Below are 24,862 nucleotides of genomic sequence, written 5' to 3' on the forward strand. Positions count from 1 at the left end.
ATAATTTCAGTTGCAAAAGGCCTCTGGACACCAACCTCCTGCTCTCAGAGATCCAAGTGGATCAGGTTGCTGAGCTACTTGTTCTTGATGAGTATCTCCATCACTTCCCTCAAGAATGCAAACCCAGATTGTGGCTGCAGGGGTAGAGATGGCTCCTGCAGCCTCAGGGAAAGGAATGGCACCTAACTCAGGACAGCATAGCAAAGGTGTGTACAGCCTAGACATTGCCATGAGTGTTGGGAAGAAGGGGAAAACCTAAGACTGAGTCCAAGGGTGCTAATGGGAAGAGCAAGATCCTAAAACTGAAAACAGCTGTGGGTTTGTGCAGCTGAGGGCAGGGCAGGAAGGACAGAGAGTTTCCCTTAAAGAAGTGGTCTTGAAATAAACTAGCCTTAAAGGCCTTTAATGTAATTGCATTCTGGCCTTTCAGGGGAAGGCCTTCTCCACTGTAAACTGGACGAAAGCAGCAAGGTCTCTGGGTGCAACCTTCTGGGCTTGGAAAGGTCAGTGCCTTCAGAAACTAGAAGGGAGCAGGTAGGGTTGTCTTCGTGCAGAGTGGGCACCACTCCTGTATCTCATGAGGAGGTACGTGTCTGGGGAGGAAAAGGGACAAGGACCTGAATAACTGAGCTTCACAAGGAGGTTTCCACTTTATTTTACATTGCATATGTGAGACTAAGTCTCAAACTAGGAGTTAGTTACTGATTCTTCAATCAGTAGAAAATCCCTCTGTAATGTCAAAGGGGAGCCTTAGAGGGGAGCAGTATCCCACCATCCAGGCTTGCATGACTCTAAACACTAGGTAGCATGTTCCCTATTAAAAGAAAGGCCACAGCGCCATGCTCCTGTCCCTGAGGACAAATAATCGCTATCTGCAGGCAGGAATAAGCCCTTCTCTCACCTCAGCAGCTCCTGTCCCTGCAGGGACAGGGCTGGCAGCTGAGCTGAAAGGAAAGCCAGGCACTGAGCTGGAAGGGCTGCCTGGGCGCAGCCCAGGAGGGAGGTCATTGCTGCCTGCTGTGCAGGAGGTGCTGGAACAAGGAGCCATCTTTCTGGCTTAAGCGAGTGGGTGAATCCAACTCTGCCACTCTCCCAGCTTGCATCACCAGCACACGGTCCGAGTCCAAGATGGTGTTCAGCCTGTGGACAACAAATGCCAGGACATATGTTGGTGGATCTGAGGAGAAACTCTGGATACTGCTTCCCCTGCTGTTAAGGGTGGCCCAAGTCATGCCCAACAGTAGGATCTGTGGAGGATCTCCCTCTGCACTCAAGGTCACAGTGCAGTTCAGCTCCCCAGAGAGCCCCTGCGCACTGCTGAAATGCATTACCTCTCAGCAGACCATGGTGATACCTTCCAGCTGTTGGGCACGGCAGGGCACCAGGAACGCAGAGGGAAGTTCTGCATGCCTGATTCTGGGGTTGCACAAAATGTCTCCAGTCCCACAGGGGTTAGTGAGTTGCTTCCGTTTGCCCCTACATTTCCTCACCTGCCACCTCCTGAGGGCGGCGGAAATGCACGTGCGCATCAGCTGTCATTCCCTAGCAGACTGGCATCTTTGCTTATGCCACCACCATCAGTGGATTTGTGGTTGCCAGACTGCCAACCACAGGACCCACTGCACACATATGTGCCCAGTTCTGCCCAGACTGCTAGCAGGGCAGCAACCTCTGGCCCTGTGTGGGGAAGACAGGGCAGCAAGAATCCCTCTGCACAGTCGTGCACTGTTCAGTGTGGAACTACAGCCCTATAAAGCTGCATGTCACAAGGAAGACACTGCACAGGATTTGAGCAGGCAGAAAGCATTATGGAGTTCAGGACTCTGGTTACACATTCATCCCAAGAGAGTGCAGGCTGCAGCACTGGAAGTGACTTGGAGGGGCAAGTGACAAGTACAGAGTCATTTCCCATCCTAGATTTCCCCAATCCAATTAACAGTTCACCCAAAGCTGAATGGCAAGGAAGGACAATGGGTACAGAACAACCCCATCATCACCTCTCTCTCCTTACTGCTCTCCCCTATTGCTCTTCATCCAGTGGAAGAGGGGCTGGAGCTATCTTCAACTCAGGTTTGCTGCCTTGCCTTCTGCCACTCCTTCCTCTGCTGGTTCTCCTCTCTAATTACTCCTCCATTAGAGGTGGCCTCCCCACACCCAACCCAAACACACACCTCAGCCCACAGTGCCCTTGTGCTTCTGTTCTATTTATGTATAATATCCCTAGTGTAGGAACCACATTCCCTTCACACTCCTCCTGCCTCCCTCCTACATGATGTATTTAACAAGACCCACTCGATTCACTTGCCAGGCCCAGCCCACCCTGCCTGTCATCCATCACTCCCACTTCTGTGCAGCAGGACACCAGCCCCTGCCACCTGCTCATTTGATTTTTATTTTTGTGGTAACCTCTGTGCTTTGAAAAAACCCTCCACACAATTTCATAATCCTCCTCCAAATTCTCCTCCACTTGGCAAGAGTAGGAGCAGAAAACACCGTCTAATGCTGATCCACCCCTTCTCTGCGGTATTCATGTTTTGCCCTCCTCCCTCCAGCTGCAACCATCCACTGACCACTCGTACACTAAATCTCTCAGATGTGGGGCAATCACTGTTGTCCTGTCCTGCCTAGGCAATGTCTGTTACTGGAATCGGGTGCAGGCTGGGACCAAAACTCAGGATTTTGGAAAACAGAACTACCCAGGAGCTGGCTGCAGCCCTTTGCTGCTTGCTGTCCTGCAGTGCCCTCTACTGAGCTGGAGTCATCAGCTTCCTGCCCCACCCTTGCCAGTCTCCACACTGCTCCTTTCTGTAAGATTACTTCTCCATTACTCTTCACCCTAATTTGGCAGAACCACAAGGCCTGATTCATCCACTCCACGGATCCCAGGAGGCAGTGCCCAGGAAGAGAAGTCTGTGACATGATGCAGCATTTTGCCCTTTGCCAACATCAATTTCTGGGTACAACATTTTCACGTCCAGTTATTCCCAACATCCGGCAGAAAAGGCAACAGGCAAAGTCTAGCTTTTGCACTTGAAAAACCTTATCACAGAGACCTCCCTGCTCAGCTTGAGCCCCAGGCATGGCATGTGCAGCCCCCTCTACCTGTGAGTGGCAGGACAAATTAAGGCGGAGAGTGCTGCTTCCTCCATACCTGTGAGCAATCGTCAAAACAGTTTTGTCAGCGAAGCGCTGGCGGATGGTCTGCTGCAGCAGCTGGTCTGTCTTCTGATCCACACTGGCTGTGGCCTCATCGATGCACAGCACCTGCCAGGGACAGAGAGTGAAGGGAAGTCCCAAGCACCACAGCAGAGACCCCAATCCCTGCCTAGAGGCAGCCTGCGAAGTTAGCACAGGATGTCTGTTCCCATCACACCTCCAACTCTGCAGTGCTCTCCTCTGCTGTCCCCAGACAGCCATCAGCAGCACCCTCCCCCTCACTCCGATGGAGGCAAGACACTCACCTTGGCCTGTGTTAGGAGGGCCCTTGCCAGACACACCAACTGCCTCTGTCCCACAGACAGACTCTTTCCCAGCTCGCTGTCCAGCCCACCTGCAGGGGTCAAGATCAGCAGTCACCCCACCTGCACAGGGTTCACAGGGTCCCAAATGGCACCCCCAGTCCAAGGTTTTCCTAGTAGCACAAAAAATCCCAATCCCGCTCAGGCCTAGGCCTTGGGAACAGTAGCCTTTACACTTAGACAAGCAACATCTGGCACAGAGATGCCATGCTTCCCTGGAACTAAGGCCTGGCTTACCTCTAAGGCACTGCTCTAACATCCACTGAGAACTGGTCTCATCACCAACATTCTGCCACCCAATCCATCACCTGCTAGTCCCTTGCCACTAAATCTCAGAGAATGCCACTGGGTCCTACCGACCTATTCCCACGCTGGTTTCTAGCATGACCTCACCTAACTCACTCTCTACAGCATCCACCCGGCCCCTTTTCCTCAGCTCCCTGAGCTGAGGCCTTCTCTCCTCTCCCAGCACCAGTGCTCACCAGCTGCTTCTCTCTGGGCTCCAACTCACCCATCTGAGTAACAGCATCCTGCAGGTGGCACTGCTCCAGTACTTCATGGAGCTCAGCATCTGTCCATTTTCCCTGGGGGTCCAGGTTCTCTCGGATTGAGCCACTGAACAAAAATGGATCCTGGGGGATGATGGCCAGCCTAGATCTGCAAGCAAATGAGAGCTGAAGGCTCATAGGATAGGTTCTGCAGAAAAGCAAAGGCCTACTATTTTTTTCATGAGGTGTCTTAGCTTGCTACAAATCTTAGAGGCACAGAGACAAGGGTCATATATTCAGCCTGGTTTCCTTAGCACAGCTGTTCAGAAACAACAGAGAAACTCATAAGAAGCTGCCACAGTCAGACAAGAGGGTGCCTTGACAGTGAGTCCTTTACTCCTCACTCTTCACTTTGGCATCCAACCACTGACAGCTCTCAGCCTCCAGGCCCTGTCAGCTCCCCTTCACTCTGCTCAGCCCTCCATACCTCAGCTCCTCCAAGCCCACCAGCTGGCTGTCAACACCATCCAGGAGAATTCGGCCTGATTTCAGCTCCACCATACGGAAGAGGGCCAAGAAAAGGGTGGATTTTCCAGATCCTGTGCGACCCACGATCCCCAGCTTCTCTCCAGGATAAACAGTGAAGCTCACACCGTCAAGTGCATTAGGCAAGCCCGTTCTGTAGGCCAGGACCACTTCCTGGAACTCCAAAAGCCCCTGGCTTGGCCAGTCAGCAGCAACCTAAGAGGGATATCCAGGTGAGAAAGGGTATGATAGTGATTGTCATCTTCAGCCCCACCTCCCCACAGGCCAAGCCCCCTCCCTCCCTTCAGATGGCTGCTTGGCTTCTGAGCAGAACCAACATACAGCTCGGTTCCAACTCCAGTCCACTCCTGGGATTGTGTTTCTCTCACAGCTATCTAGCACCTGTTCTGCTCCCCTAGTCCTTCCCATTATTCCAGCCTTCACCAACTCCTGCCAGAGATTCATCCTTCCCAGGGGATGTACTGGTAAAAGATGCATGATCAAGGTGGTTTCTGTGGGTGAGGGCCCTCCACCCATTCACCAGAACCCTACGATCTTCCCAGGGGAAAAGTGCAGGGCACAGAGCCAGAAGATGGGCCAGTCCCTGAGAACGCATTTGAGCTTTTACCTGGACCAATCTATCCCGGGGCTCCATGGGGATGTCTGTAGTGTATTCCTCTGTCCGCTCCACACTCACCATCATGATCTCTGTGTGAGTAAAGCTGGAAATGAGGCCTGAGAGCAGGTTTGTGACAGAAAGGGCATATGAGAGTGCCAGGCCCACAAGTCCTGTGAGGACAAAAGCATAAGCAAGAATGTTACCGGCAAGGAAGAAGCTGGGATCTTGTTGGCCGAACAAAAAACGCAAAGGAAAAGTCAGGACTCTGGAGTCTGGGATCCCACTTGAGGATGATGACAGAAGCAGGGACAGGAGCTGAAGAGCTACATTGTGGGTGACTTCCAGAGGGACAGGGAGCAGGAGCTCTTACCCCAGTGTAGGAAAATGTGCAGCTCTGGGCTAGGAGAGGTGGAACTCCTAAGCTGCAGCTTAGGAGTGGACACAGATCAATCCCTGGCAGTCTACCTGGATTTCCCAGTTGCTTCTGGTGCTGGATGATGGCAATTCCTGCAATAGCAGTAACCACAGCAACTCCAATCATCTGTAAGCGGATGTCCAGCCACTCCATTGCTGTGTTGCTGGCAAAGAGGCAGCGCTGGTTCTGCTCCAGGCGCAGCTGATTCTCCAACTCAAACCTGTCAGGCACAAAACAGAGGTTTGCATCGCTCAACCTCCATTTCTGTTGCCCCAGACCAAGGGTGTTCCAGCCACCCTATAACCAGCTCCACATCAGGAAGGCCCTGGCCTATAAAGCCAAAGCTCTGTCTCTTTGGGCACTTGCACCTTCCACTCACCTCTGTGTTGCCCGCATGGCTCTGATGCTGCTCAGTCCCGAGAGGGTCTCTGAGAAGTGAGTGTAGATGGGAGACAGGGTGACACTGTAAAGGCGCTTGAGCTCCCGGGATGTGTGTCGGTAATAGCGCTGAATGGAGAAGTAGAGTACAGCCAGAGGGAGTAAGACCAGACCAATCCAAGGGAGGCCATAGGTTATTATCACTAGTATGCCCAAGAACCCGTACATGTTGGCCAGGAAGATGTTGAGGACAAATGGCAGGCTCTCATCCACACAGTTCAGGTCTGAGGAGAAGCGGTTCAGGATCTGGCCTGTTGGTGTGGTGTCAAAGAAGGTGACTGTGGCCTGGCAACAAGGGAACCAGAAAGTAAGAGCTGCAGTGAGATCCAGCCACAGAACAGTGTGCAGGAGAGCAGCACCAAGGGGAGCACATAAGGCCACAAATGGATGGCCACCACAGCCCACTTCCTTTCCTCAGCTGGAACAGAAATGTCAGCTTCCAAAGCCCACATCCACTAGCAGTCAAACAACTCACACTGTTCACATGGTAAAAGGAAGAAGCCCTTCTGTAGCAAATGTCAGATAGCTACCCAGACAGCAGTCACTCAGATGCCATACTTGCCCACCAGCAGCAAGTGAGGTAATTCTTGCCTCTAATTCTAACCCTACCCTGAGGACCCAAGGAAAACCAAAACATAGTTAACTTGCACATGCAGCATCAGCCCTAAATCTTGCTTAATGGCTCCTTCAAATCTCATCTGAACCTGAGTTTACAATCCTGCAAAAACTACTTTGACTCAACTGGTCCTTATCTTGGCTATATATCTACACCTAATGAGTGAACAAATGCAGGTGGCAGCCATAAAACACCCCTCCATGGAATGAACAGGGCACACTTTTAACTCCAGCTCATTGACCCCTTTGTGCCGACTGTGGTGCAGCTCTTTCTGGATATAGGCCTACCAGCCAATACCAGAAGAAATTCTAATCTACCTCCCACATCCTTACTCCCAGATATGAGAAGAATGTCAGCTTGCAGGAGCCTCAGCCTGCCCTGGACTTTCTGCCCATTACCTTTAGAGCCCTCTGGAGCAGTCGGTTGTGAATGACAGTGGCGGCACGGAGAGTGCCATAAGCAAAGAGGAACGCCCGAAGAATGGTGAAGAGGGAGTTGGCCCCTGCAATGCTCCCATAAACTATCAGGTAGAAATTCACATCCACTGAGCCATTGGAAGGGACCGGGGTAGTGTCCAGAGCTTGAATGGGGAAGCTAGAACAAAGGAGGAGGAAGATTATGAATCTGCCAAGGTCCCCCTGAAAGTAAACTCACAGACAGGGCATGCGAACCCAGGAGCATACTCAAAGAGAAATCAGGATACTTCAATACTCCTGTGATATCCCTTTGGAATGTTGGGACAAACACTCTGATTACTGTGCAGCTAGGTGTCTTCCATCAGCTCCAGGCAGAAGCCCTTTGGGCACCTCATCACATCAGAGATTTTGATTCTCTTTGTCAAAGCAGCCACACACATCCCCTGCAGCGAGGTGCTCAGCTTATCTATCCCTGCTCTTAATAAGGATCTTCCACAGGAAATGCACTTAAGGACAAAATGGATGTGTTTCCAGCTTCCTTCGGCACCTCCAGACTAGATTCACTTACACAAGCCCAGCAACGGAGAAGAGAAGCAGCTCTGGGGAAGGCAGGGAAGCTGAACAGATCATCACAGAGGTATTTGCTGTCTGGGATATGCTGGAGATCCAGTATGACAGCCACCAATCTGAGATATTTCTGGATGCTACAGAGAAAGACAGACTACATAAAAAGGAATTCAACTTTTAAATCAGCAAATATGAAGCAGAAAAGATGGAGAAGAAGCTGCTGGACAATTTTTGGATTGCCCAGTCTAGTCTTCCCCTGTTAGTAGTAGAGCAGGAGCAAGGGAACAGCCTTGAGCTGCAGCAGCAACAGAGCACTGCTAAAGGTGTGGTAATGCAACTGCAGCAGACACCAGATTCTCTTCCCACATGTGCCCTCTCCTTACTAAAGTAGCTCCTTGAACTACTTTAATTTGGAGAAGAGAAAAGGAGTCTTCCTGCTCCAGGGAGAATGATTAAACCCCCAGCCTCTTTCCTTCCCTTGGACTCCATGGAACCAGGGAATGAGATGAGAGGACAGGAATGTCAAAAGAAATGTGCTGCTGGGCCACTGCCTCACCTTGCATCAGGAGCAGTGAGAAGAGGATCGATAACGCCAACCAGGTGCCCACTGCTAGCCAATATGCCTTGTACACCTGAAAAGCCACTGCCCCTTCTTTCTTCTCTTCCTCCTTGGGAATGAGATTATTGGTTTGGGTTGATTCTTCTTTCTCTGTCTCTATGGCCTCTTCTTGTCCCTGTTCATTGGGGGCTGTGGGAATGGAGGCAAAAGCAAAGGTCAGTGTGATGTTAAGTTCTTCCTGCAGCTGCTCCTTGCTGTGAAGAGAGCAAGTCTAGGCTATAAGGGAGACTTCTCTCTCCTCTTTCAAGACAGCTGCACTAATGCTGGCAGTTCTTCATCCAAAGCTGGACTACAAGTAGAACAACAGGTTCAAATACTGCTCCAGACTAATATATGTGGGCCTCCTGTCCCTCTGTATACACACTACCCACAGATCAGCACTGCCACAGCAGAGCAAGGTGGTGGGAGCTCTGCTCTAGGGCCAACAGCCATCAGGTACAGGTTCTGTCTGGGGGGTCAGCTGAGCTGTGCTGGCCCAGCCACCCTCAAGCTTGCCAGGAACAGACCTTTATCCTTCTGCTTCTTGTCCATATCCTTGCACTTGGGGAAGGCTTCAACAAGTGGCAGGATATCAGCTGGTGTGCCTGCAAAGACAGACATGCAAATGCTTCAGCATCTGTGAGGAACAGATGCCAGCTACCCACTGCTGACCCAGTTTTGTTCTCTCATAACATTCCTTCCATTATGCAGCAACTGCATCCTTGCTCCATTCAACCTGCTATGGCCTCCTGCCTTATCAGCTCCCCACACCTAGGGTTGTCCTGTTTTATCTGTGCATCTACACATTCTCTTCCACTCTGTCTCTGCCCACATGCAGTGTCCTCAAGTTTTTTTATCATTGGGTTCTCCACTAGTTAATCCTAATCCCTTGTGTCCACCTTTGCTCCAGCCATTCCTAGATACTAGCACAAATGAATGCCTGAGAAGACAGACAGTGTACCTGTCTTAATTATCCTGCCATTGTCTATCAACAACAAGGCATCGGCCTTCTCCAAAAACTCCGTCCTGTGGGTACAAAGGATCCTGGTCTTGTGTTTGAGAACTCCAAGAATGCATTTCTGCATAATATGGTTGGCTACATCTGCATCAACAGCAGCTAGGGGATCATCAAGGAGGTAAAGCTCTTTCTCCTGAGAGGGAGACAAAAAAACAAGGATACAGCTCCTGGCCCTGCTGGAGCAGGCAGCGCTGTAAAGAAAAGTGCAAGTGCATCCGTGTGGCACCCTGCCAGCGTCTTTAGGCTAGCATGATGTGCTTTAAGACATGCTGCCAGAGCTCCCTGTACAGCTGGGTGCTTCCAGACTCTTCACATCTGACTTGGCATTGGGCATGATCTGCCACACAGTAACTCCCTTGTTATTTACCTGATAAACAGCTCTGGCAAGGGCTACTCGAGCCTTCTGTCCCCCACTGAGTGTCACACCATGTTCACCCACCTCTGTCTGATCACCTGCTGGTAAAATCTGAAACATTCAAGAAAACCCATTTAGAAAGGACAGGAAACTGCTGGGGACCCAAAACCAGGACACAGGGGTCCCTCTCCAGTCTCTGGCAGTAATTCCTAAGGGTGACACCTTACCAACAGTTAAACAATGGAACAGTCTATACACTGATTCTACAGACAACTGGCAAGCTTAGCATTTATGCAACCAAAATCTCTTCTGCTCCAGAATACAGTGGTCACATCTGAACTACCCATTGAGAGCAACTTCTGGTCCGAGACAATCACATGTGGTAATTTTATAGGACAGCAAGAGCTGTGCCTGCATCAAAATCGTGCCAGGGTCCTTCCAAACAGTTTAGCAGTAAAAATTACAGCATTTCAGTGGCTATAAACAGTTTCCTCTTGATTTGGTAGCATAGGCATATTCTACTACATCTCAAAAATCTTGCCTTTACTGAGTATTCATAGCTCTTGCCAAAGCAAACAGGAGCTGCCAGTGCTTGGCACTTGAGAAAATCAGTCATTGGCTCATAAACTGGGAGGAGAAGGCTAGCTTCCTACCATATACACAGTCAGGTTTACTGGCTAATACAGCCATAAGCCTTAAATTTAGGATATGTGTATTACTGACAGGAGTACCACAGACTTAGCCCTTTCCAGATCCCAAAGAAGCTTCTGATCCAAAAAAAAAAAATAAGCCGCTGATAGGTTATGCCTGAAAAACACAAAAATCTTCAGCTCTGCAAGAACAACTCCTGTCCTCAGGCAACTTTTGGATCAAGAGCTTTCAAGGACCTAGAACTTTTGGCTCAGCAGCAAAAGAAATCATCCAAATTGCTACCAGAGTGACTTCATACCTTAAAGAATTATGAGGACACCAGGAATGGTCTGGGATTGGTAATCAGAGTAACACTGTGTGATTGGGACATTGGAAAAACAGTCTATAATCTGAAAGAATGAGAACCGCTCCCATTGAAGCTCAGGCTGGATGGAAAAGCTGCAAGAAGGCCCAGACAGGTTTACAGTTTAGGCACTCACATTCAAGTCCTCGGAGAGGGCACAGGCCTCCACCACCTCCTCATACAGCCTGGCATCATATTCCCGCCCAAAAAGGATATTCTCACGGATAGTGGTAAACTGTATCCAAGGCTCCTGTGTGGCCAGACCAAATCCTTGCTCCAGGTCACAAATATACACTCGCCCACCTTGTCTGAAAGTACACCAGAAATGGGTGGAAAGGGCAACAAAGGAAAACTGTTGGCAGATCAATATGGCCTACAAACAGGGATAGCACCGGACAGTCCCCACCTGCCGTGGCATGGAAGGGCCAGGCAGGGAGAAGTCTTTAGGGTACTTACTTTGTGAGCTCTCCAGTGATGGCTGCAAGCAGAGAGCTTTTGCCAGAGCCGACCTTCCCCACAACCCCTAGGAGCATCCCCTGCAAAGGGAAATGAAAAGAAGCAACCTGATGTGCTAATACAAGGTAGCTTGTCCAGATTTCCTGAGCCACACGTAGCTTGTAAGGCAGCTGACTGCTAGGACTGTCTCACAGGTTCAGCAGTGGAGCTGGGTACAGTTGTTGAGTAAATCAGATTCCTGATATGACAGGACACAAATTTGCAAAAAGTGTTAACTCTAGAGCCCTGCTCTGTTCCCTGTCCAATCCTCCTCTGCAGTGATAGTAGAAAGCAAAGGGAACTGGTTCATCTTGTCTGTAAGCCATGCCTGGATGTCCTCTAGCACCCTTCAGCTCTGAGATGTGTCCTGTGCCTCTTGACTAAGAGATTTTGATGCACGGCTCCTAAGATGAGGAAAACATGCAAATGTGTCACCTCTGCTCCATTATTTGGCTTCTTTACTGTCATTCTTCCGTGTTATCTCCTGTGTCCTTGCTCACCTTTCTCACTGACAAGTCCTCAATGTGCAGTTGTAGAGTGCCTGTGGATAAGGGCTGCCTGGTGCTTTCCTCCTCAACCGGCACCCATGAGAAGGCCGCACATCGCATCTCCATGGCAGTAGCAGTATCTGCAGGGCCATCTGCAAGTGGAAAGCAGCACAGCATTGCACAGCTACGAAAAGGCGAGAAAATTAAAGGCACCTGGCATCACAAATACTATCAGCTTTGTTCCCAAATGCATGAGACCACAGACATGGCACTGCTATGATGCCCCTGACCCAACCACAGAATGAGACTCTTGCCTGTTGACTTGCCCTTAAACTTACATCTCCCTTCCTCCAACCCTCCTGTCTCCAGCTCCCACCAGACACACATAGCTGTCAAGGAGACACTGTAAGGATATAAACCTGATTTTATTGTTGCTGAAGAATGGCAGGGAGCTGGCAAAAGGCAATGAAGGAAGGAAAGAGAGCTGAGATGGCTGAGGAGAGGGGCAGCCACTCAAGCCTTTCTGCCCAGCTAAGCCAAGTTCGTTGATGGCTTCAGTGCCAGAAGAGCTTTGGTCAGATAACAGAGCAGCTTCTCCTGGGACACTAATGGCAGGGCTCTGTGGGGACAAGCAGTGGCTTATGCTTGGTAAAGTGGAACGTTACAGCCTTGTCTCCTGTTTTCCACAGAAATGAAGTGTATTCACTCTGCCTCTGACAACATCTTGAATCACAGGGTGACAGCCAGCTGGCCTCCAGTACTGTCCCTGGGCCTCACACCTCAGCTCCCTGCTCTGAATGTCCACTGTCTAGGGTCCCAAGCCTGGCAGCTTCCTTCACCATTACCTAGGGCATAATAAGCTTCCAGGTCCTGGTCCATCAGTTCAAGGAAACGTTGGATTCGATCCAGGGAAACTTTGGCTTCCAAGGTCCCATACAACACCCATGGTAAGCTGTTGAGGGGTAGAATGAGCATCCCAACAAGGGCCAATGCTGTGAACACCTGCATGGGTAAGCAAACAGCCATGAGTTGGAACCAGTACCACCCTTGCATCTTGTATCCTCCCTACAGCTTCACCAGGGAGAGCCTGCCGAGCCGTGGGGAGTCACAAGTTGGGTTTATTTCCCAGAGAAGATGCCTCAGGACTGCAGCCCCACTGTAGACTGTGCTCTGCACAAGACAAGTTTGGACCTCTCCCTACCAATTACGCACCTTCGTGGCAGTGAGCTGGTGACCCAAAAGAGCATAGGTGACGAAGATGGCAATGGAGATAACAACAGGCAGTGCTGCCCACAGGTACACGCACACTGCATCCAGGTAACTCATGGCCCGTAACTTCTGCAGCTCTTTAGCCCGGCAGGCATTTATCCTGGTGCCAAAATGCTTCTCCCAGGCGTAATACTTGATGACACGAATGCCAGATAGGAACTCTGTCATTAGCTGCAGGCAGTGAGAAAAAACACATCAAGCAAACAGTGCCTGCCTATGCACCAAATACCAGGCACCTGGACTGTGGCCAGGTGTGCAATTGTCTCCTGCTAAGGGTCAGGCTAGAGATACCAGGAACCATTTATTGCTAACAAAGACTTAAACTCAAGTGGCAGCTACTGGGAGCTTTGTGCTCCCTCATTCCACCAGCTTCTTCAGCCACCCGTGCTGTGTACGACTCAGGAAAAGGCAAAATATTACACCACTTTCCAACTGAAAGATGTGCAACACAGGTGAAGGGATAAGTGGAATTAATGGCTCCAAATGGGATACCATTTACCTGTATAGACCTGACAGTATCTTGAGATAACAACACCTGACTCTCAGGCCTGGTGCTGCCCTGACAGCTAGTCTGTATCCAGAGCCTGGCTGGCTCACTTCCAGCAACTCTGGTGTCCCTGGAGGATGCAGTCCTCTCATTTCTGCTCTCAGGTCAACATGTTCAGAGTAATGTGACGTGTTGGTGCCCAACATGAAAGAAAACTAACGAGAGAGTTGACCAAGAAAACCAGTCTTATAATATTTGGAGAAAGTCCAGCATAATCACATACAACTAGATCACCTTCTGTTGGGAAAATGAATATTTTTAAAGCTCCCAACAGTTCTGACATCGAGTTGACTTAACGTTTTATGCTTCCAAAGCATGATAGAAATTGTGAGTGAAACCAGTGTCCCCTCAGAGATACAATGCTAAAAAGTGGTAATCAAATGCTTGACAAGTTAGGTGGCACTGCAAATATGTGAAAAACAGTGGAAAAGTTGACTTAAGAGTGTCAAACTTGGAGCGATATAAAATTACATCTATAATCATTGCCTTTGTCCAGACTGCAAGCCACTTAACCATTCATGGTGTTACTGGATCAATAGTACGGAAGCATCTCTAGAGGAAGCAATTGGGAGTCCTACCTTAACTACTACACACAGAAAAGAAACTTGCAAGGGAACCTGAATTAGCCCAGGGGGAAAGACAAGCATTAGAGGTTCACTGTCTTATGGGTAGTGAAACTGTGTCACCCTGGAACACTTTTGCACTAAGTGTCTGTGTATGTGCGTGTGTGTGTGCCCCTTCTGGCATTTTCCCCAACAGCTGTGATTCAATTAATTTGCCTTGGATCATGACAAGTGGCCAAAAAGCCAACATTATGAGATAAACAGGGAAAAATACAGCAATAAAATCAGAGAGCCAATAACTGCCCCTCACCTTGACCCGTGTGTCCTTGTGTTTCAGCATCTCCTTGCTGTTCATCATAATGTAGTTAGCTAAGATCTTGTTGATGGGCACAAGCAGCAGTGACAGGATCAAGCCTCCCAGAAAGGCTACCCCCACCTGCTGGTAGAGGAGGTAGAGGGCAATGGCAAACTGGAAAGGCAGGCTCCACACCTCATGAAAACTGAGGCAGAAGTTGACCAATCGATCGGTGTCCGTGCTCATGAAGTTGACAATTTCCCCCACAGTGAAGTGGCTGAGGCTGGTGCTGCTGACACGCAGAGCCTTGCGGTAGATGGCAGAGATAAGGGCAGCCCGTACCATCAGTGTCACCTTGTTCATCTCATAGCTGAACTGGTTCCCCAAGAGAGCGCTCAGGAAGGAGCCAGCAAAGAGCCCAAGGGCATAGAGCACCCCATGGCTCAGGGGCTCCTGCCGTGACTCCATGAAGTTCACCAGCAAGTTCAGAAGCAGAGGACCTGAAAAACCCAGCAGGTTGCCAGCCAGCTTGAGAAGTCCAAGGGAGTAGAAACGAAGCCCAAAGGCCGCATGAAGGACTGAGAAGAGTCGCACGGCCTTCTGGGCACAGCGGGAGCTGTCCGGAGCATTGCTACTCCCATCACCTCCAGCAAGGACTGGGCTGGTAAGAGACACTGTCTCCTCCTCTACGTGATGCAGAGCTGCCTTCTTCTGCCAGCAGAAGTAAAACCGATCACAGACCGTGGCAGCCTGGAGCTGGCGAGGAAGCACATAGACATCCTGTGGCCGGTTCAGCTTCCCCTGATAACCACGCTTCATAAGAGGGTTCATCCAAATGTAAAAGAAGCGCGAGAGCCAGCTCTCACCATCTTCTGCCACTGTCTGCTCATCAAGCACTGGGATTCCTGGCTCTGAGGTGAGCTGGTCTTGTTGCCAGGAGCTATTGATGGAGAGGAAGTCTTGCCTGCCAGCGGTGGGGAAGAGGCAGCTGACCATATAGGCAAGCAGAGACGCCAGCTGCAGACAGAGAATGGCGAACCTGGAGGAGGCAGCAGGATGGGAAGGGGACCAAGCTGTCCCACTTTGGCAGTACCACACCAGTGTGATGATGAAAGAAGGTAGGGGTAAGAGAGTGAGGAGAGCCAGGGCCACAGGGCCCCTGGTAAAGCCGTGAGTGGACCTGCAGAGCATGAGAAGAGCGAGACCATGCACAAGCCATGTCAGGGCAGCAGTGCCATTGGCCAGCACTTCCAGGTACACAGGGCCCAGCTCCTGCTGGGAAATGGTGGCTGGGATGGTATCAGCAAGGAACAGGCCAGCAAGTAAGAAGGACGTGGCGATTCTGCATCCCCAGCCTGACCTGCAAGGCACACCAGAGCCAGACCTTGAGGAAGAAAGAGCAGTGAAAAAAATTACAGTTGAAATTCCACCACCTCTTAGTCTATATTATCTTTTCTTCCTTTCCTCTTTCCCTTGTTTATGTATTCACTCTTACTTAACCTCCTGGATTTGTAACTTTTTCTGACTGTAAGCATTGCTAAACTGCATTAGGTCAATATAGCCCAGACTCTGATCAATACCAGAGATTCAGATGCTATCAAAGAATAGCCTTTCTCTAGAGAAATTTCTTTGCAAACTGTGATATTTTGTGGTCAAATCAGGCTCCAATCCTTAAGAATTAACACCAAAGAAGTATATTTAACCTCTTCAATACAAATCCTGGATGATCAAATTCTCTGTGTCACATTTTTGATTTCCTTTCCTGTGTGATATTTTGTCTAAAACCATTATTTTTATCACTGTTGGTTTCAGTGGTGCTGTGTACGAAAGTCTATAACCTGCTGCCCAACAAAACATTTCATTATCACTTGGTTCATTATCATTTGTGGCCTTTCAATATCACTGAACACTGTTTAAAAATTTCAGAAGAGGATAAACAGCAAAGCAATTTTTGGTTTCTCTGAACCCCTTATTACCTTATATACATCTTCTATGCCACATTGCATTTATATCCTCTCCTGGAATACTCCTGGTTTTCCCAATCCTCATTCACTGCAATTATTTTTAATTACTTTCTATGATTTTACGCTTACTATTCCCTCTGTTCTTTCTGGATTCCTTTCTGTACACCATATTCTGAATTAGGACAGATGCTGACAAATATATCAGCATAATATTTTGCCCTTCCCTACATACATATTCAGCACATTACAGGGAAGTATAATTTTCATCCTTTCCACCCCACCTCCAGTCCCACATAATAATCAAGAGCTAGACAAGTCAGTTGTCATACCTTGGAGTGCCGAGGAAGCAGGCACTGACCACTGCAAGGATCACATGAGGGATCACATTTAATGTCAGCTGGTTAAAGCAATGGCCAATGCTGCCATTAACCCACACGGGGAGTGGATCTTCTGGACTGGTCCCACACAAACCAGCCAGGATGCTCTCCATCCTTTGCTGGTAATTCAGCGTGAGAGACAGGAGGTCCTAGGGTAAAGAGAAAAACAGCATGAGGTACAGGAGGAGAACTACAGCCCCAGCCCAAGTAGGACTGTGCTAAGAAATTAACAAAGAGCTAGAAGCAATTTCCTGGGTCATAGTCCACGCCCTGCCATTCTGCACTTGCTATCATATAATCTACTTCACAAAACAATCAAGCTTCAGTTTAAAATAAATTACATTAATCATTCCCCTAAGTCACCCTGGGACCTCAATGCTCTGTGAATTGGAAGTTTTCTGCTTATTTTCAGGCTGATTTTTTTCCCCCGTGGCAGGTTTATCCTCTGAAACTAGTATAAGGAAGTATTTGCCTTTCTATTGATCAGTCTCAAAAATACTCTGAGCTGCTTAAACAATAACCTATCCAGTATATCTCCACGTTCTCAACACTTCCCACACCGGTACTCCTTAAGGCAGCGTGTAACATTAAACACCCTCCGCATGGCAGGAGAGGCTGCAGATGTCCATCCTGAAAAGCAGGCGGTACCTCCAAGCGACACCGGACTAGGTAACCAGTCCTCCTTGAGTGCCGCCCCGCGGACCGAGGCACACCTGGGCAGGCTCGGCTTTACAATGATTTCTGCTCGCCCCAGCCCGTCTCACCTCCAGCCCGAGCCCGGCTGACCGCCCCGGGCTGGGCACGGGGGGCACTGCGGCACCAGGGCCGGGGAACGCGGCCCCGCCCCGCCGGCCCCCCCGGCACAGCCCTGGGCCAGAGCCACCCCGGGAACCGGCTCTCCGGGCCAGGGGGCAGGCGGAGTGGCCGCCACGTGCCCGGGGCGGGCGGGACCCCCGGCTCCTCCCGCACCCCCCGCAGCCCGGCTCGGCCCGGCCCGGCCCCGCCGTACCTGGGCTCAGCGCCGCGCCCGCCCCGCGCGCCCCCTGCGGGCCCGGAGGACGCGCCGCAGCCGGGGCGGGCGCCGGGCAGGGATTCGGTCAGGAGCGGGAGGCCGAGATAAGGAGGAGAAGCAAACGAATTCAACGTGCACACCTCGTTCTTCTGGTTAAAAAACCGCCAAACCTCAAACTAAAAATCAGTCCCCAGTCATAAAAAAAAAAAAAAAAGTGATTTCTCACAAAATTCCCCTAGTTCCCTCCTGGTGATCTTATCCCGCCCCTCCTTTTCCTATCATATTTAGTTTTTACACCAACAGACACCAGAGGCACATTTCAGAGTTGCAGAGTCACTGTGTCGACCAGCACAGGAATATTTATGGACCGCTTTAGTGTCCAAATGTCACCACCGGCAGGTATAGCCCAGGCAGTACTTCGGCAGGTATAAATGTGCTTTCAAAGGTACAGCGTTCTCTCCTGGTGGCAGATGACATTACTACAAGAGCACTTTGCCAACAACAGGCCTCGTGCAGTAACAGCTGTGCACAGCAAGACCATGATGTTAACCTGACACAACCATTTGGATAATACAAGCTAAAAATTCCATTCCATCTCACCTCTATTTTGTGTTCAGCGGCTATGCCTGTCTGGAGCATAAATGCACCCACGCAAGCAGCAACCCCAGAAGATGCTCAAATCTTTACTATAAGAGTATGTTGCATTGAGGAGTGTTACAACCCGCCCCAGGAAAAGGGGAGAGGGGGTAACTCAGGTTTTTATCAATAATTCCTTTGGGGTGGATTAAAATGAAACGACACTAAATAATCGGTGTCTGAAAACATATACTGGCAAGGTTTATTTTAACAATTCTGTATCAACAGGCATGCTAGCAGTTTGGGTGCTGTCATACAACAATGTGACACAGAGATAACCTTTGGGGGGGGAAAGAAAATGCATAGGGGAGAGAAAGGCAGGATAAGAGCAAGGGAGAGTAAGGGAAAGAAAAGCTGAGAGTGGACAGATGTATATAGTCACCGCCCACGGGGTCCAGCGATGCTTCCATGTCTGTCAATTGAAGTGGTGGCCTTGATCTGCTGGGGGTGAAGGAGGGAAGCCCCCATACTCCAAGAAGTTATGGGTTATTATATCCATGGTTAGTGTCACGGGCCGTGCCTCGAGCCTCCAACATCTCCTGGCTCTGTGCTGAGTTTTTTGTGTCTCGCCTGGTTCCCGCCTTTCAAGATTAGCAGAGGGAGGGAGGGGCCTGATTGCTCAGCAGAGGTATCAACAGTCAAAAGCTTGCGAGCTCGGCTTCTTGCCTTTTCAGGGCTTCACACCTTCAGCACTGGAGGGAGGGAGGGGCCCAATTGCTCATCAGAGGTATCATGCAAGTCAAAAGCCTGCAAAAGTCTCCTAGAATGCATAAATCATTAACCATTTCAGTCTCTGACAAGGGGGTGAGTGGATGCTCAACCTTCCACTGAGAGAAAACAAAATGGAGAAGACCTCCAGCCTCATCCCCTCTGGATGAGGGGATGTTATTCCTGTTACTGTTATTCAGTAACAGGAGTGTGCTGTAAACATCATCACACCACCTGGCAATTTTGGCTTCTACTGGTGAGTTTTATAGCAGTTCTTAATGCTTCCCTGTCCTAAACCTTCCCTCAGCACTCTTGCTAGGGAAAACAAGCATATCCCTGTAAATAACTCATCACTGGTAGAAAAGTTTACTTTCAACGTGCAGCTCATCAGAGATATAATAAAGCATACTCAGAGCTTAGAAGTGTTATCAGTGGGGTGCTGAGGAAGGAAAATATCAGTAGCATTCAGGTCTGAGACAACAGAACAATCTGGCTGAGGGAGTGTGGAACAGCAGAGAAGAGCTTAGAGGCCACAGTACCCTCTAAACATAGTTACAATTGAAAGGAGCAGAAGAGTGCATTTTTTGTCTCTCTCTCTCTATATATATATCTTTGTTTAATTGTTGTCTTTTCTCACATCCCTGAAAACAATCTTTGCCTGTGTGTCCAAGTTGCAAGGCTGCCTTTCTGTGACCAAGTTGGATGCTGATACTGTACACTGTGCGTATTTGGCCAGTCTGCTCTTTTTCCCCACAGGTCATCCAAAGGTTTCTAGACTTAACTTTCTTGAAGAGGCTGTGAAGGCAGCAAACTCTCAAAACAGCAAACAGTGGATGTGTGAGGCTGGAGCACTGAGCTGCACACAAGCAAATCTGATTTCATATTTCATGGTTCTGATGTCTTACATATTTCCAAAGGAAAACAAAACAACAACAAAAAATAAGATACTAGAGAAGTTCTCAGGTATCAAAGACCATCCTTTCTCCCTTGAACTAATCACTCTAAGAGCTTTTTCATTCAGCTACATTGTGTTCTAGCATTCTCTTTTTTTCTCGTGCTGTAATCTGCTTGCTCATCTCTCTTAACTGCTTCAAGTTCAAAACCATGAACTTTTCCATTTCAACCAAAAGACGGACAGCTTTCTGATGCCACAGATTCCTTTTGGTACAAAAAGCATTACCTACACTCATATGGGAAAACAAACACCAAGAAGGTATTAAGAAAGGAACCCTAGAATACCAATCCACCCTAACTGTTCTGCAATCTGCCTGTACATTTAAGTACACTTAAATGGGAGCATAGCAAGAATCTAAATAGATGTTCCTCCTTTTCGGCTTACTTTTGGCTATTTCTCCTCCTTGTGAATATTGCTGCCCATGACAGTTACTGCTATGTATTTGATTGATTTAAGATGTGTGCCATGGAGTACAGGCTTGTGGCTACATTGTTTACAATGTACCTTGCACGCTATAAATAATCACACACCTGACATTTATTAAAAAATCAGAGCCTTCAAAATGGAAAAAAAAAAACCCCATCAACATCAGGTTTAATTTAATCCACCTCCATAGGCCACACAGGCCAGATTTTATTAATTGTCTATTATCCAGAGTTTAATGCTGTAGATTGATATAGCCACAGTGAGGAAGTGCTATCTGCCAAAGGGAGACTGCCTCCCCCCCTTCTCTTACAAGTTCGTTTTGTAACAGATTACTTACTACCCCTCCCAGACTCAGGGAATCAGTGTAGGCTGCATGCTCGTTCCACTTCCCAGCTAAAAGTAAATATTGAGCTGAAACAGAAGCCAGCCTAGACAAGCCTTAAATTCAGAAATATCAACCTTGTAATTACAGATGTAAAAATCTCTGAAAGCAACTGTCTGTTTAGATGCATTTTTTTGTGCTCCCAGCCAGGGCTCTGGTATCAGCTGAACCATCCTCAAATTCCCCGATGTCATGACTAAGGAAGGCTTGGTTACTTGGCTCAGTCCAGAATTTTTCATGAGCAGGCTGGTTTGCCTGGACCTGAAGACACAAGATACGCATTGTGCCCTGTTTTCCAGGTAAAAAGTAATGCCAAGTTCAGAAGACAGGAATATCTTCCACCACATCTTCTCACGAGAACACCAATTTTGTCATAAAACCACAGAACTTGTCTTTGTTCTTACTCATAGCCTGTCCATTTAACATTACAGGGAGTGCTGCATGGTTGTCTCATGCCCCTGGATCTAGTCTTGACTCAGACATAAGAAGGTAAGAAATTATAATTAAGGTTTTACATTTTTCTCTGTTACTGTTTTGCTTCTTAAACCCAATGGTCCAACCTGAATTAAATTCATATTTCTGATTATTCCTTCCTAATGAGCTACTGCTAACTTTTCTCATTCTGTTCTTTTTCAATGCATTTGCCCCCTGACTTTCTCATTCGAGGCCTAATGAGAATTCAGAGACGCCTTATTACCCCAGCATTGCCCTAAGCATCCAACTAGCTAAAATCCCTTCCCTCCAAGCAGCAGCTAATTGCAAGTTCAACTATGAACTTTGGAATTCCAAAGAGGAGTTTAGGAGCTGTACTTAGAGCAGACTGACTGCAACATCTTTTGTCCAATGAGAGTCTGGAGCACCAACCATAGGAGTGTTAGAAAAACCTCTGCAAAGCAGGTAAGGACCTTGCCTGACTTTTTAAATCCCTGAGACAAACTGCACTGCTTCCTCTTCCAAAGGTGTGAAGACTCTCCATTTGCTCTCCACCATCAAGCCCAGATTTCAGTACTGATTTTAGGAATAATTTAACTGAATACCACTGTGGATGCTCAGTCCCTCTAAAAACTTAGCTCAGTAAGGCATGTGATTGAAAGATGACACTGCAGCTAGTTCAAAACATTTTTCTCTTCTGAACTCTTTTAACACCACAATATATAGGGTGTTTGCTTTCTTTTTACCATTTCTGCCTTGAGCAGTTTACTTACTGGTGCACAAATAAGATGTTTTAATGAACTTCCAGATTCGTTTTCAGTATCTGGATTCCTTCATCTTCCAATTGCCTCTTAAACCTATGACCACTACAACACCTCCTGCAGAACTCCTTTAGACATAAGGCAAAAGGAAGCTAGAAAAAAAATTCAAGTTCTGGGGGTTTTGCAAAATTTTTAGATATTAGACGCATAACTGTTATGTAAAACTGATTAAAAAAAGAGAATTTGCTTGGTTTCTTGGGTTTGTGGCTTTTTACTCCTGACTGCTTTGAAACCAAACTGTGGTTTAAAACTGACGTAATGAAAGCAACAGCATGGAAGAGATGTCCAAAACCAAACAACTCCATTTTCTCACTCTTACTAGGCTATTTTTACTTACTTCAGTTGGTGAAACTGAACGTTGATGCAGACACCTGACTCTAATGCACAAAAACATGGGGTTCCTTTTAATGAAGACACAGAACACATTTGGGATAACAGTATATTCCTTATAGCCATAAACTACTTGGATGCAATCTACATAAAAAAAATAGAGGAGAAATTGCTACATACACATCAGTTTTGTAGCTATATTAACGCACAGCTCTGTGCCTCTCCAATTGTCACTGAGCCTGTTGCTTAGGGTCATGAATTGGAACAGGTTGAGCATGCATTGCCTCCACCTCCATTGTGCTTTGCTCCCAGCAGACTGCTTCTGTGAGGCATCCTCAAAGATGAAATTCTTATCCCAGGATACTTGTAATTGAATAAAGGTCACTGATAAACATTGTCAGCCTTTGGACAGAGGGGGAAGGAGTGGACAGTGGTAACAAAAAAATAGGAGTCTTTATATAGCTTGTGCTTATTTTGGCAATTGGTGTAACTGAGCGCATTTCCTGAGCCTGTGCAGTGATGCACTCAGGAAATGTCAAAGTGGGTCAGTTAAGTTTTAATACAATTGTACTAAACCACTCCTAGCAGAAACACCTTATTATAGTATCAGACAGACCCCCATCCATCAGCCTACTACTCTTGGTTGCCACTACTTAAAAATAGTATGCTTCAAATGGTGTGTTGTGTTCTAGCAAACACATTCCCAAACACACAGGCAAACTTTCATCCAAGCCTGCAAAAATTGATTGGGTCTTCAAATACAAGCCCTCACATGTTGTTTAGCTAAAAACAAATTACAAACTTAATGCTGGAAACCTCTCCCCATCCGTAAACAAGATATTAAAACTCGGAAATTTTGGAAATGAACAGCTTTATGAGAACCTTTGTTCCTCTGCTTTCCCTTCTTTCCACTGCTATCCCGTTTCAGTTACTTGAAAACTCCTCCTCGCCGGAGGCAGCCCAGAGCATCAAGTAGGATAATGTGTCAGCCTTCACACGAGAATCGAAGCTTCGCAGTCCCGCACCAAACACGGTCGGTAGCAGGTGGTCAGGTGGGGCGAGGGAGGAGGCGGGAAGCCATTTCCTATCGTGTCATCCCTGCTCCTGGCAGACAGAGCCTGGAAATTAGTTCAGGATTTTTCTGAGCCGGAGCCTCAGCCTCAGCACTGCCGCATCGAGCAACTAAGGACTGCTCTTTTAAACACACTTCTCCTGGAGGACAGCAGGACAACACCCGTCCCGACCAGCTTCACACCACAGTGCGCGGAAAAAAACCCCCTAACAACATAAGCCAAAACAACAAAAGAACCAACCAAAGTGCCCCAGTCACTGCCGACGGGGATATAAACGCAGAGAGATGGATAGAAGGAGGGATGGCCGAGCGCAGTGGCAGCAGCTCCCAGCTCCCGCCTCCCGCCCCCCCACGCCACACGTGACGGGGGCCCGGCGGCCGCCATTTTGTGCGGGCGTCCACAGGTACCGCCCCCGCCCGGCCCGGGCCCCCCCGCCCCCCCTCCCGGCTCGGGAGCGCGCAGGGCGGCCGCCGGCGGCGCGCACGCCCGGGGGGGGGCGGGTCGGAGGAGCCGTCGGGACCCCCGGGCCGCCGGCGCCATCATGTACCGCTCCAGCAGCGGCCGCTCTGGCCCCTCGTCCTCGTCCTCCTCCCACCGGCTGAAGGAGGGCGGCTCGTCGGCATCCCGCGTCTCCCGCTTCAGCACATCGGGGCCGGGGCCGGGCCACGGGCGGCCTCCCCCGCCGCTGCCCGCCGCCGCCGCCGCCTCGCCGCCGCGCTCCGCTTCGCCCCGTCCGCCGTCGCTTCGCCGCCACCGCTCCCCGTCGGGACACCGCGGGCCCTGCCGCCGGTCCCCGTCGCCGCACCGCAGCAGGAGGTTGCCATCGCCGCCGGGAGGAGGGGGGCTTGGCGGGCCCCGGGGCCGCCGGGGCAGCGAACACGGAGACAGCGGCAGCAGCCGGGTAAATAGTGCTGGGGGGTCGCGGTGCGGCTCCTGCCCCCTCTCCCAGGGGGCTGTCAGAGCCCCAGGCTTAGCCCGGCGTGATCCTTGCAAAACTGAACCGGCCCCGGGCTCTCCCCGTGTCGAGGGAGAAGGGCGATTTCATCCCTGTTCCTTAGAGAGCCAAATGGAAAATCAAAAAGATAAAAAAATTTCTTTCCATTTTAAGCAGTGTTTATGCTCTGATTTCCATTCCATTTTTATTTCTGTCTTATCGGCTAGAGCCGTTTTAGATAAAGCTCAGAGATGATGCTGTCTTTTACTAAGGCAGAGATTGTAACTAGTTACTTACCTCCATTTAACACTTTGGTTTGTGTTAGTGCATAAATATCCTTTAAGTGATGGGAATATAACTTTTTTAATAGGATGTTGAATGAGTACTTTGTGTGAATTCTTCCTGCTGTCACGAATGTACAAAGAGAACTGTTCCTGATTTATATCTTTGAGAGGTATTCTTTGATAGGCACTGCTTTGTAGTTGGGGCTGTGCACAGGGTGTTTCAGTTTTCTCCCTCATTCTTGGCAAAGTCTGATTTGGGCATGTGAAACTGTTTTGGCATCTGAAGTGATGCCATCTTGGATGC

At 49.0% G+C, this 24,862-nt stretch overlaps 2 protein-coding genes across 4 annotated transcripts in view; one reads left to right on the forward strand and one right to left on the reverse strand.

Moving 5' to 3' along the window:
• Positions 1 to 382: 382 nt before the first annotated feature.
• On the reverse strand, positions 383 to 17,500 carry ABCC10 (ATP binding cassette subfamily C member 10). Of its 3 annotated transcripts, XR_010429056.1 has the most exons (23): positions 17,330 to 17,463; positions 16,518 to 16,714; positions 14,240 to 15,608; positions 12,763 to 12,990; positions 12,396 to 12,552; positions 11,563 to 11,702; positions 11,024 to 11,103; positions 10,704 to 10,875; positions 9,586 to 9,684; positions 9,162 to 9,351; positions 8,728 to 8,805; positions 8,159 to 8,350; positions 7,604 to 7,739; positions 7,018 to 7,213; positions 5,945 to 6,288; positions 5,616 to 5,785; positions 5,160 to 5,320; positions 4,494 to 4,747; positions 4,030 to 4,175; positions 3,462 to 3,550; positions 3,152 to 3,264; positions 902 to 1,140; positions 383 to 593 (listed from the first exon to the last, which is right to left on the reverse strand). XR_010429056.1 is itself a non-coding variant. In XM_064648531.1 (22 exons), the coding sequence occupies exons 2-22, from the start codon at positions 16,676 to 16,678 to the stop codon at positions 1,005 to 1,007; spliced, it is 4,611 nt and encodes a 1,536-aa protein (XP_064504601.1). In that variant the 5' UTR covers positions 16,679 to 16,714; positions 17,330 to 17,500; the 3' UTR covers positions 627 to 1,004. The 3 variants fall into 3 exon arrangements, 2 of the variants coding, with proteins under 2 accessions (XP_064504601.1, XP_064504600.1); XM_064648531.1 differs by lacking the exon at positions 383 to 593 and having other exon boundaries at positions 627 to 1,140; positions 17,330 to 17,500; XM_064648530.1 differs by lacking the exons at positions 383 to 593; positions 9,586 to 9,684 and having other exon boundaries at positions 627 to 1,140.
• Positions 17,501 to 23,794: 6,294 nt separating this feature from the next.
• Positions 23,795 to 24,862, forward strand: part of ZNF318 (zinc finger protein 318) — a 32,084-nt gene continuing 31,016 nt past the window's right edge. Inside the window, exon 1 of the mRNA XM_064648533.1 lies at positions 23,795 to 24,241. Within this exon, the coding sequence (XP_064504603.1) occupies positions 23,882 to 24,241 (360 nt within the window). The 5' untranslated portion in view covers positions 23,795 to 23,881. The remainder of the gene's footprint in view (positions 24,242 to 24,862) is intronic.

Source organism: Pseudopipra pipra, chromosome 3 (genome assembly GCF_036250125.1).
Source record: "Pseudopipra pipra isolate bDixPip1 chromosome 3, bDixPip1.hap1, whole genome shotgun sequence".
In the NCBI taxonomy this organism is placed as follows: domain Eukaryota; kingdom Metazoa; phylum Chordata; class Aves; order Passeriformes; family Pipridae; genus Pseudopipra; species Pseudopipra pipra.

Coding starts and splice junctions, on each gene's coding strand:
- ABCC10 (XM_064648531.1), bottom strand. CDS start 16,678: ATGGAGAGCATCCTGGCTGGTTTGTGTGGGACCAGTCCAGAAGATCCA. Junction 8,806..9,161: donor TGGCAGGATAATTAAGACAG/GTACACTGTCTG, acceptor CTGTCTTTGCAG/GCACACCAGCTGATATCCTG. Junction 4,748..5,159: donor CCCGGGATAGATTGGTCCAG/GTAAAAGCTCAA, acceptor TATCCCTCTTAG/GTTGCTGCTGACTGGCCAAG.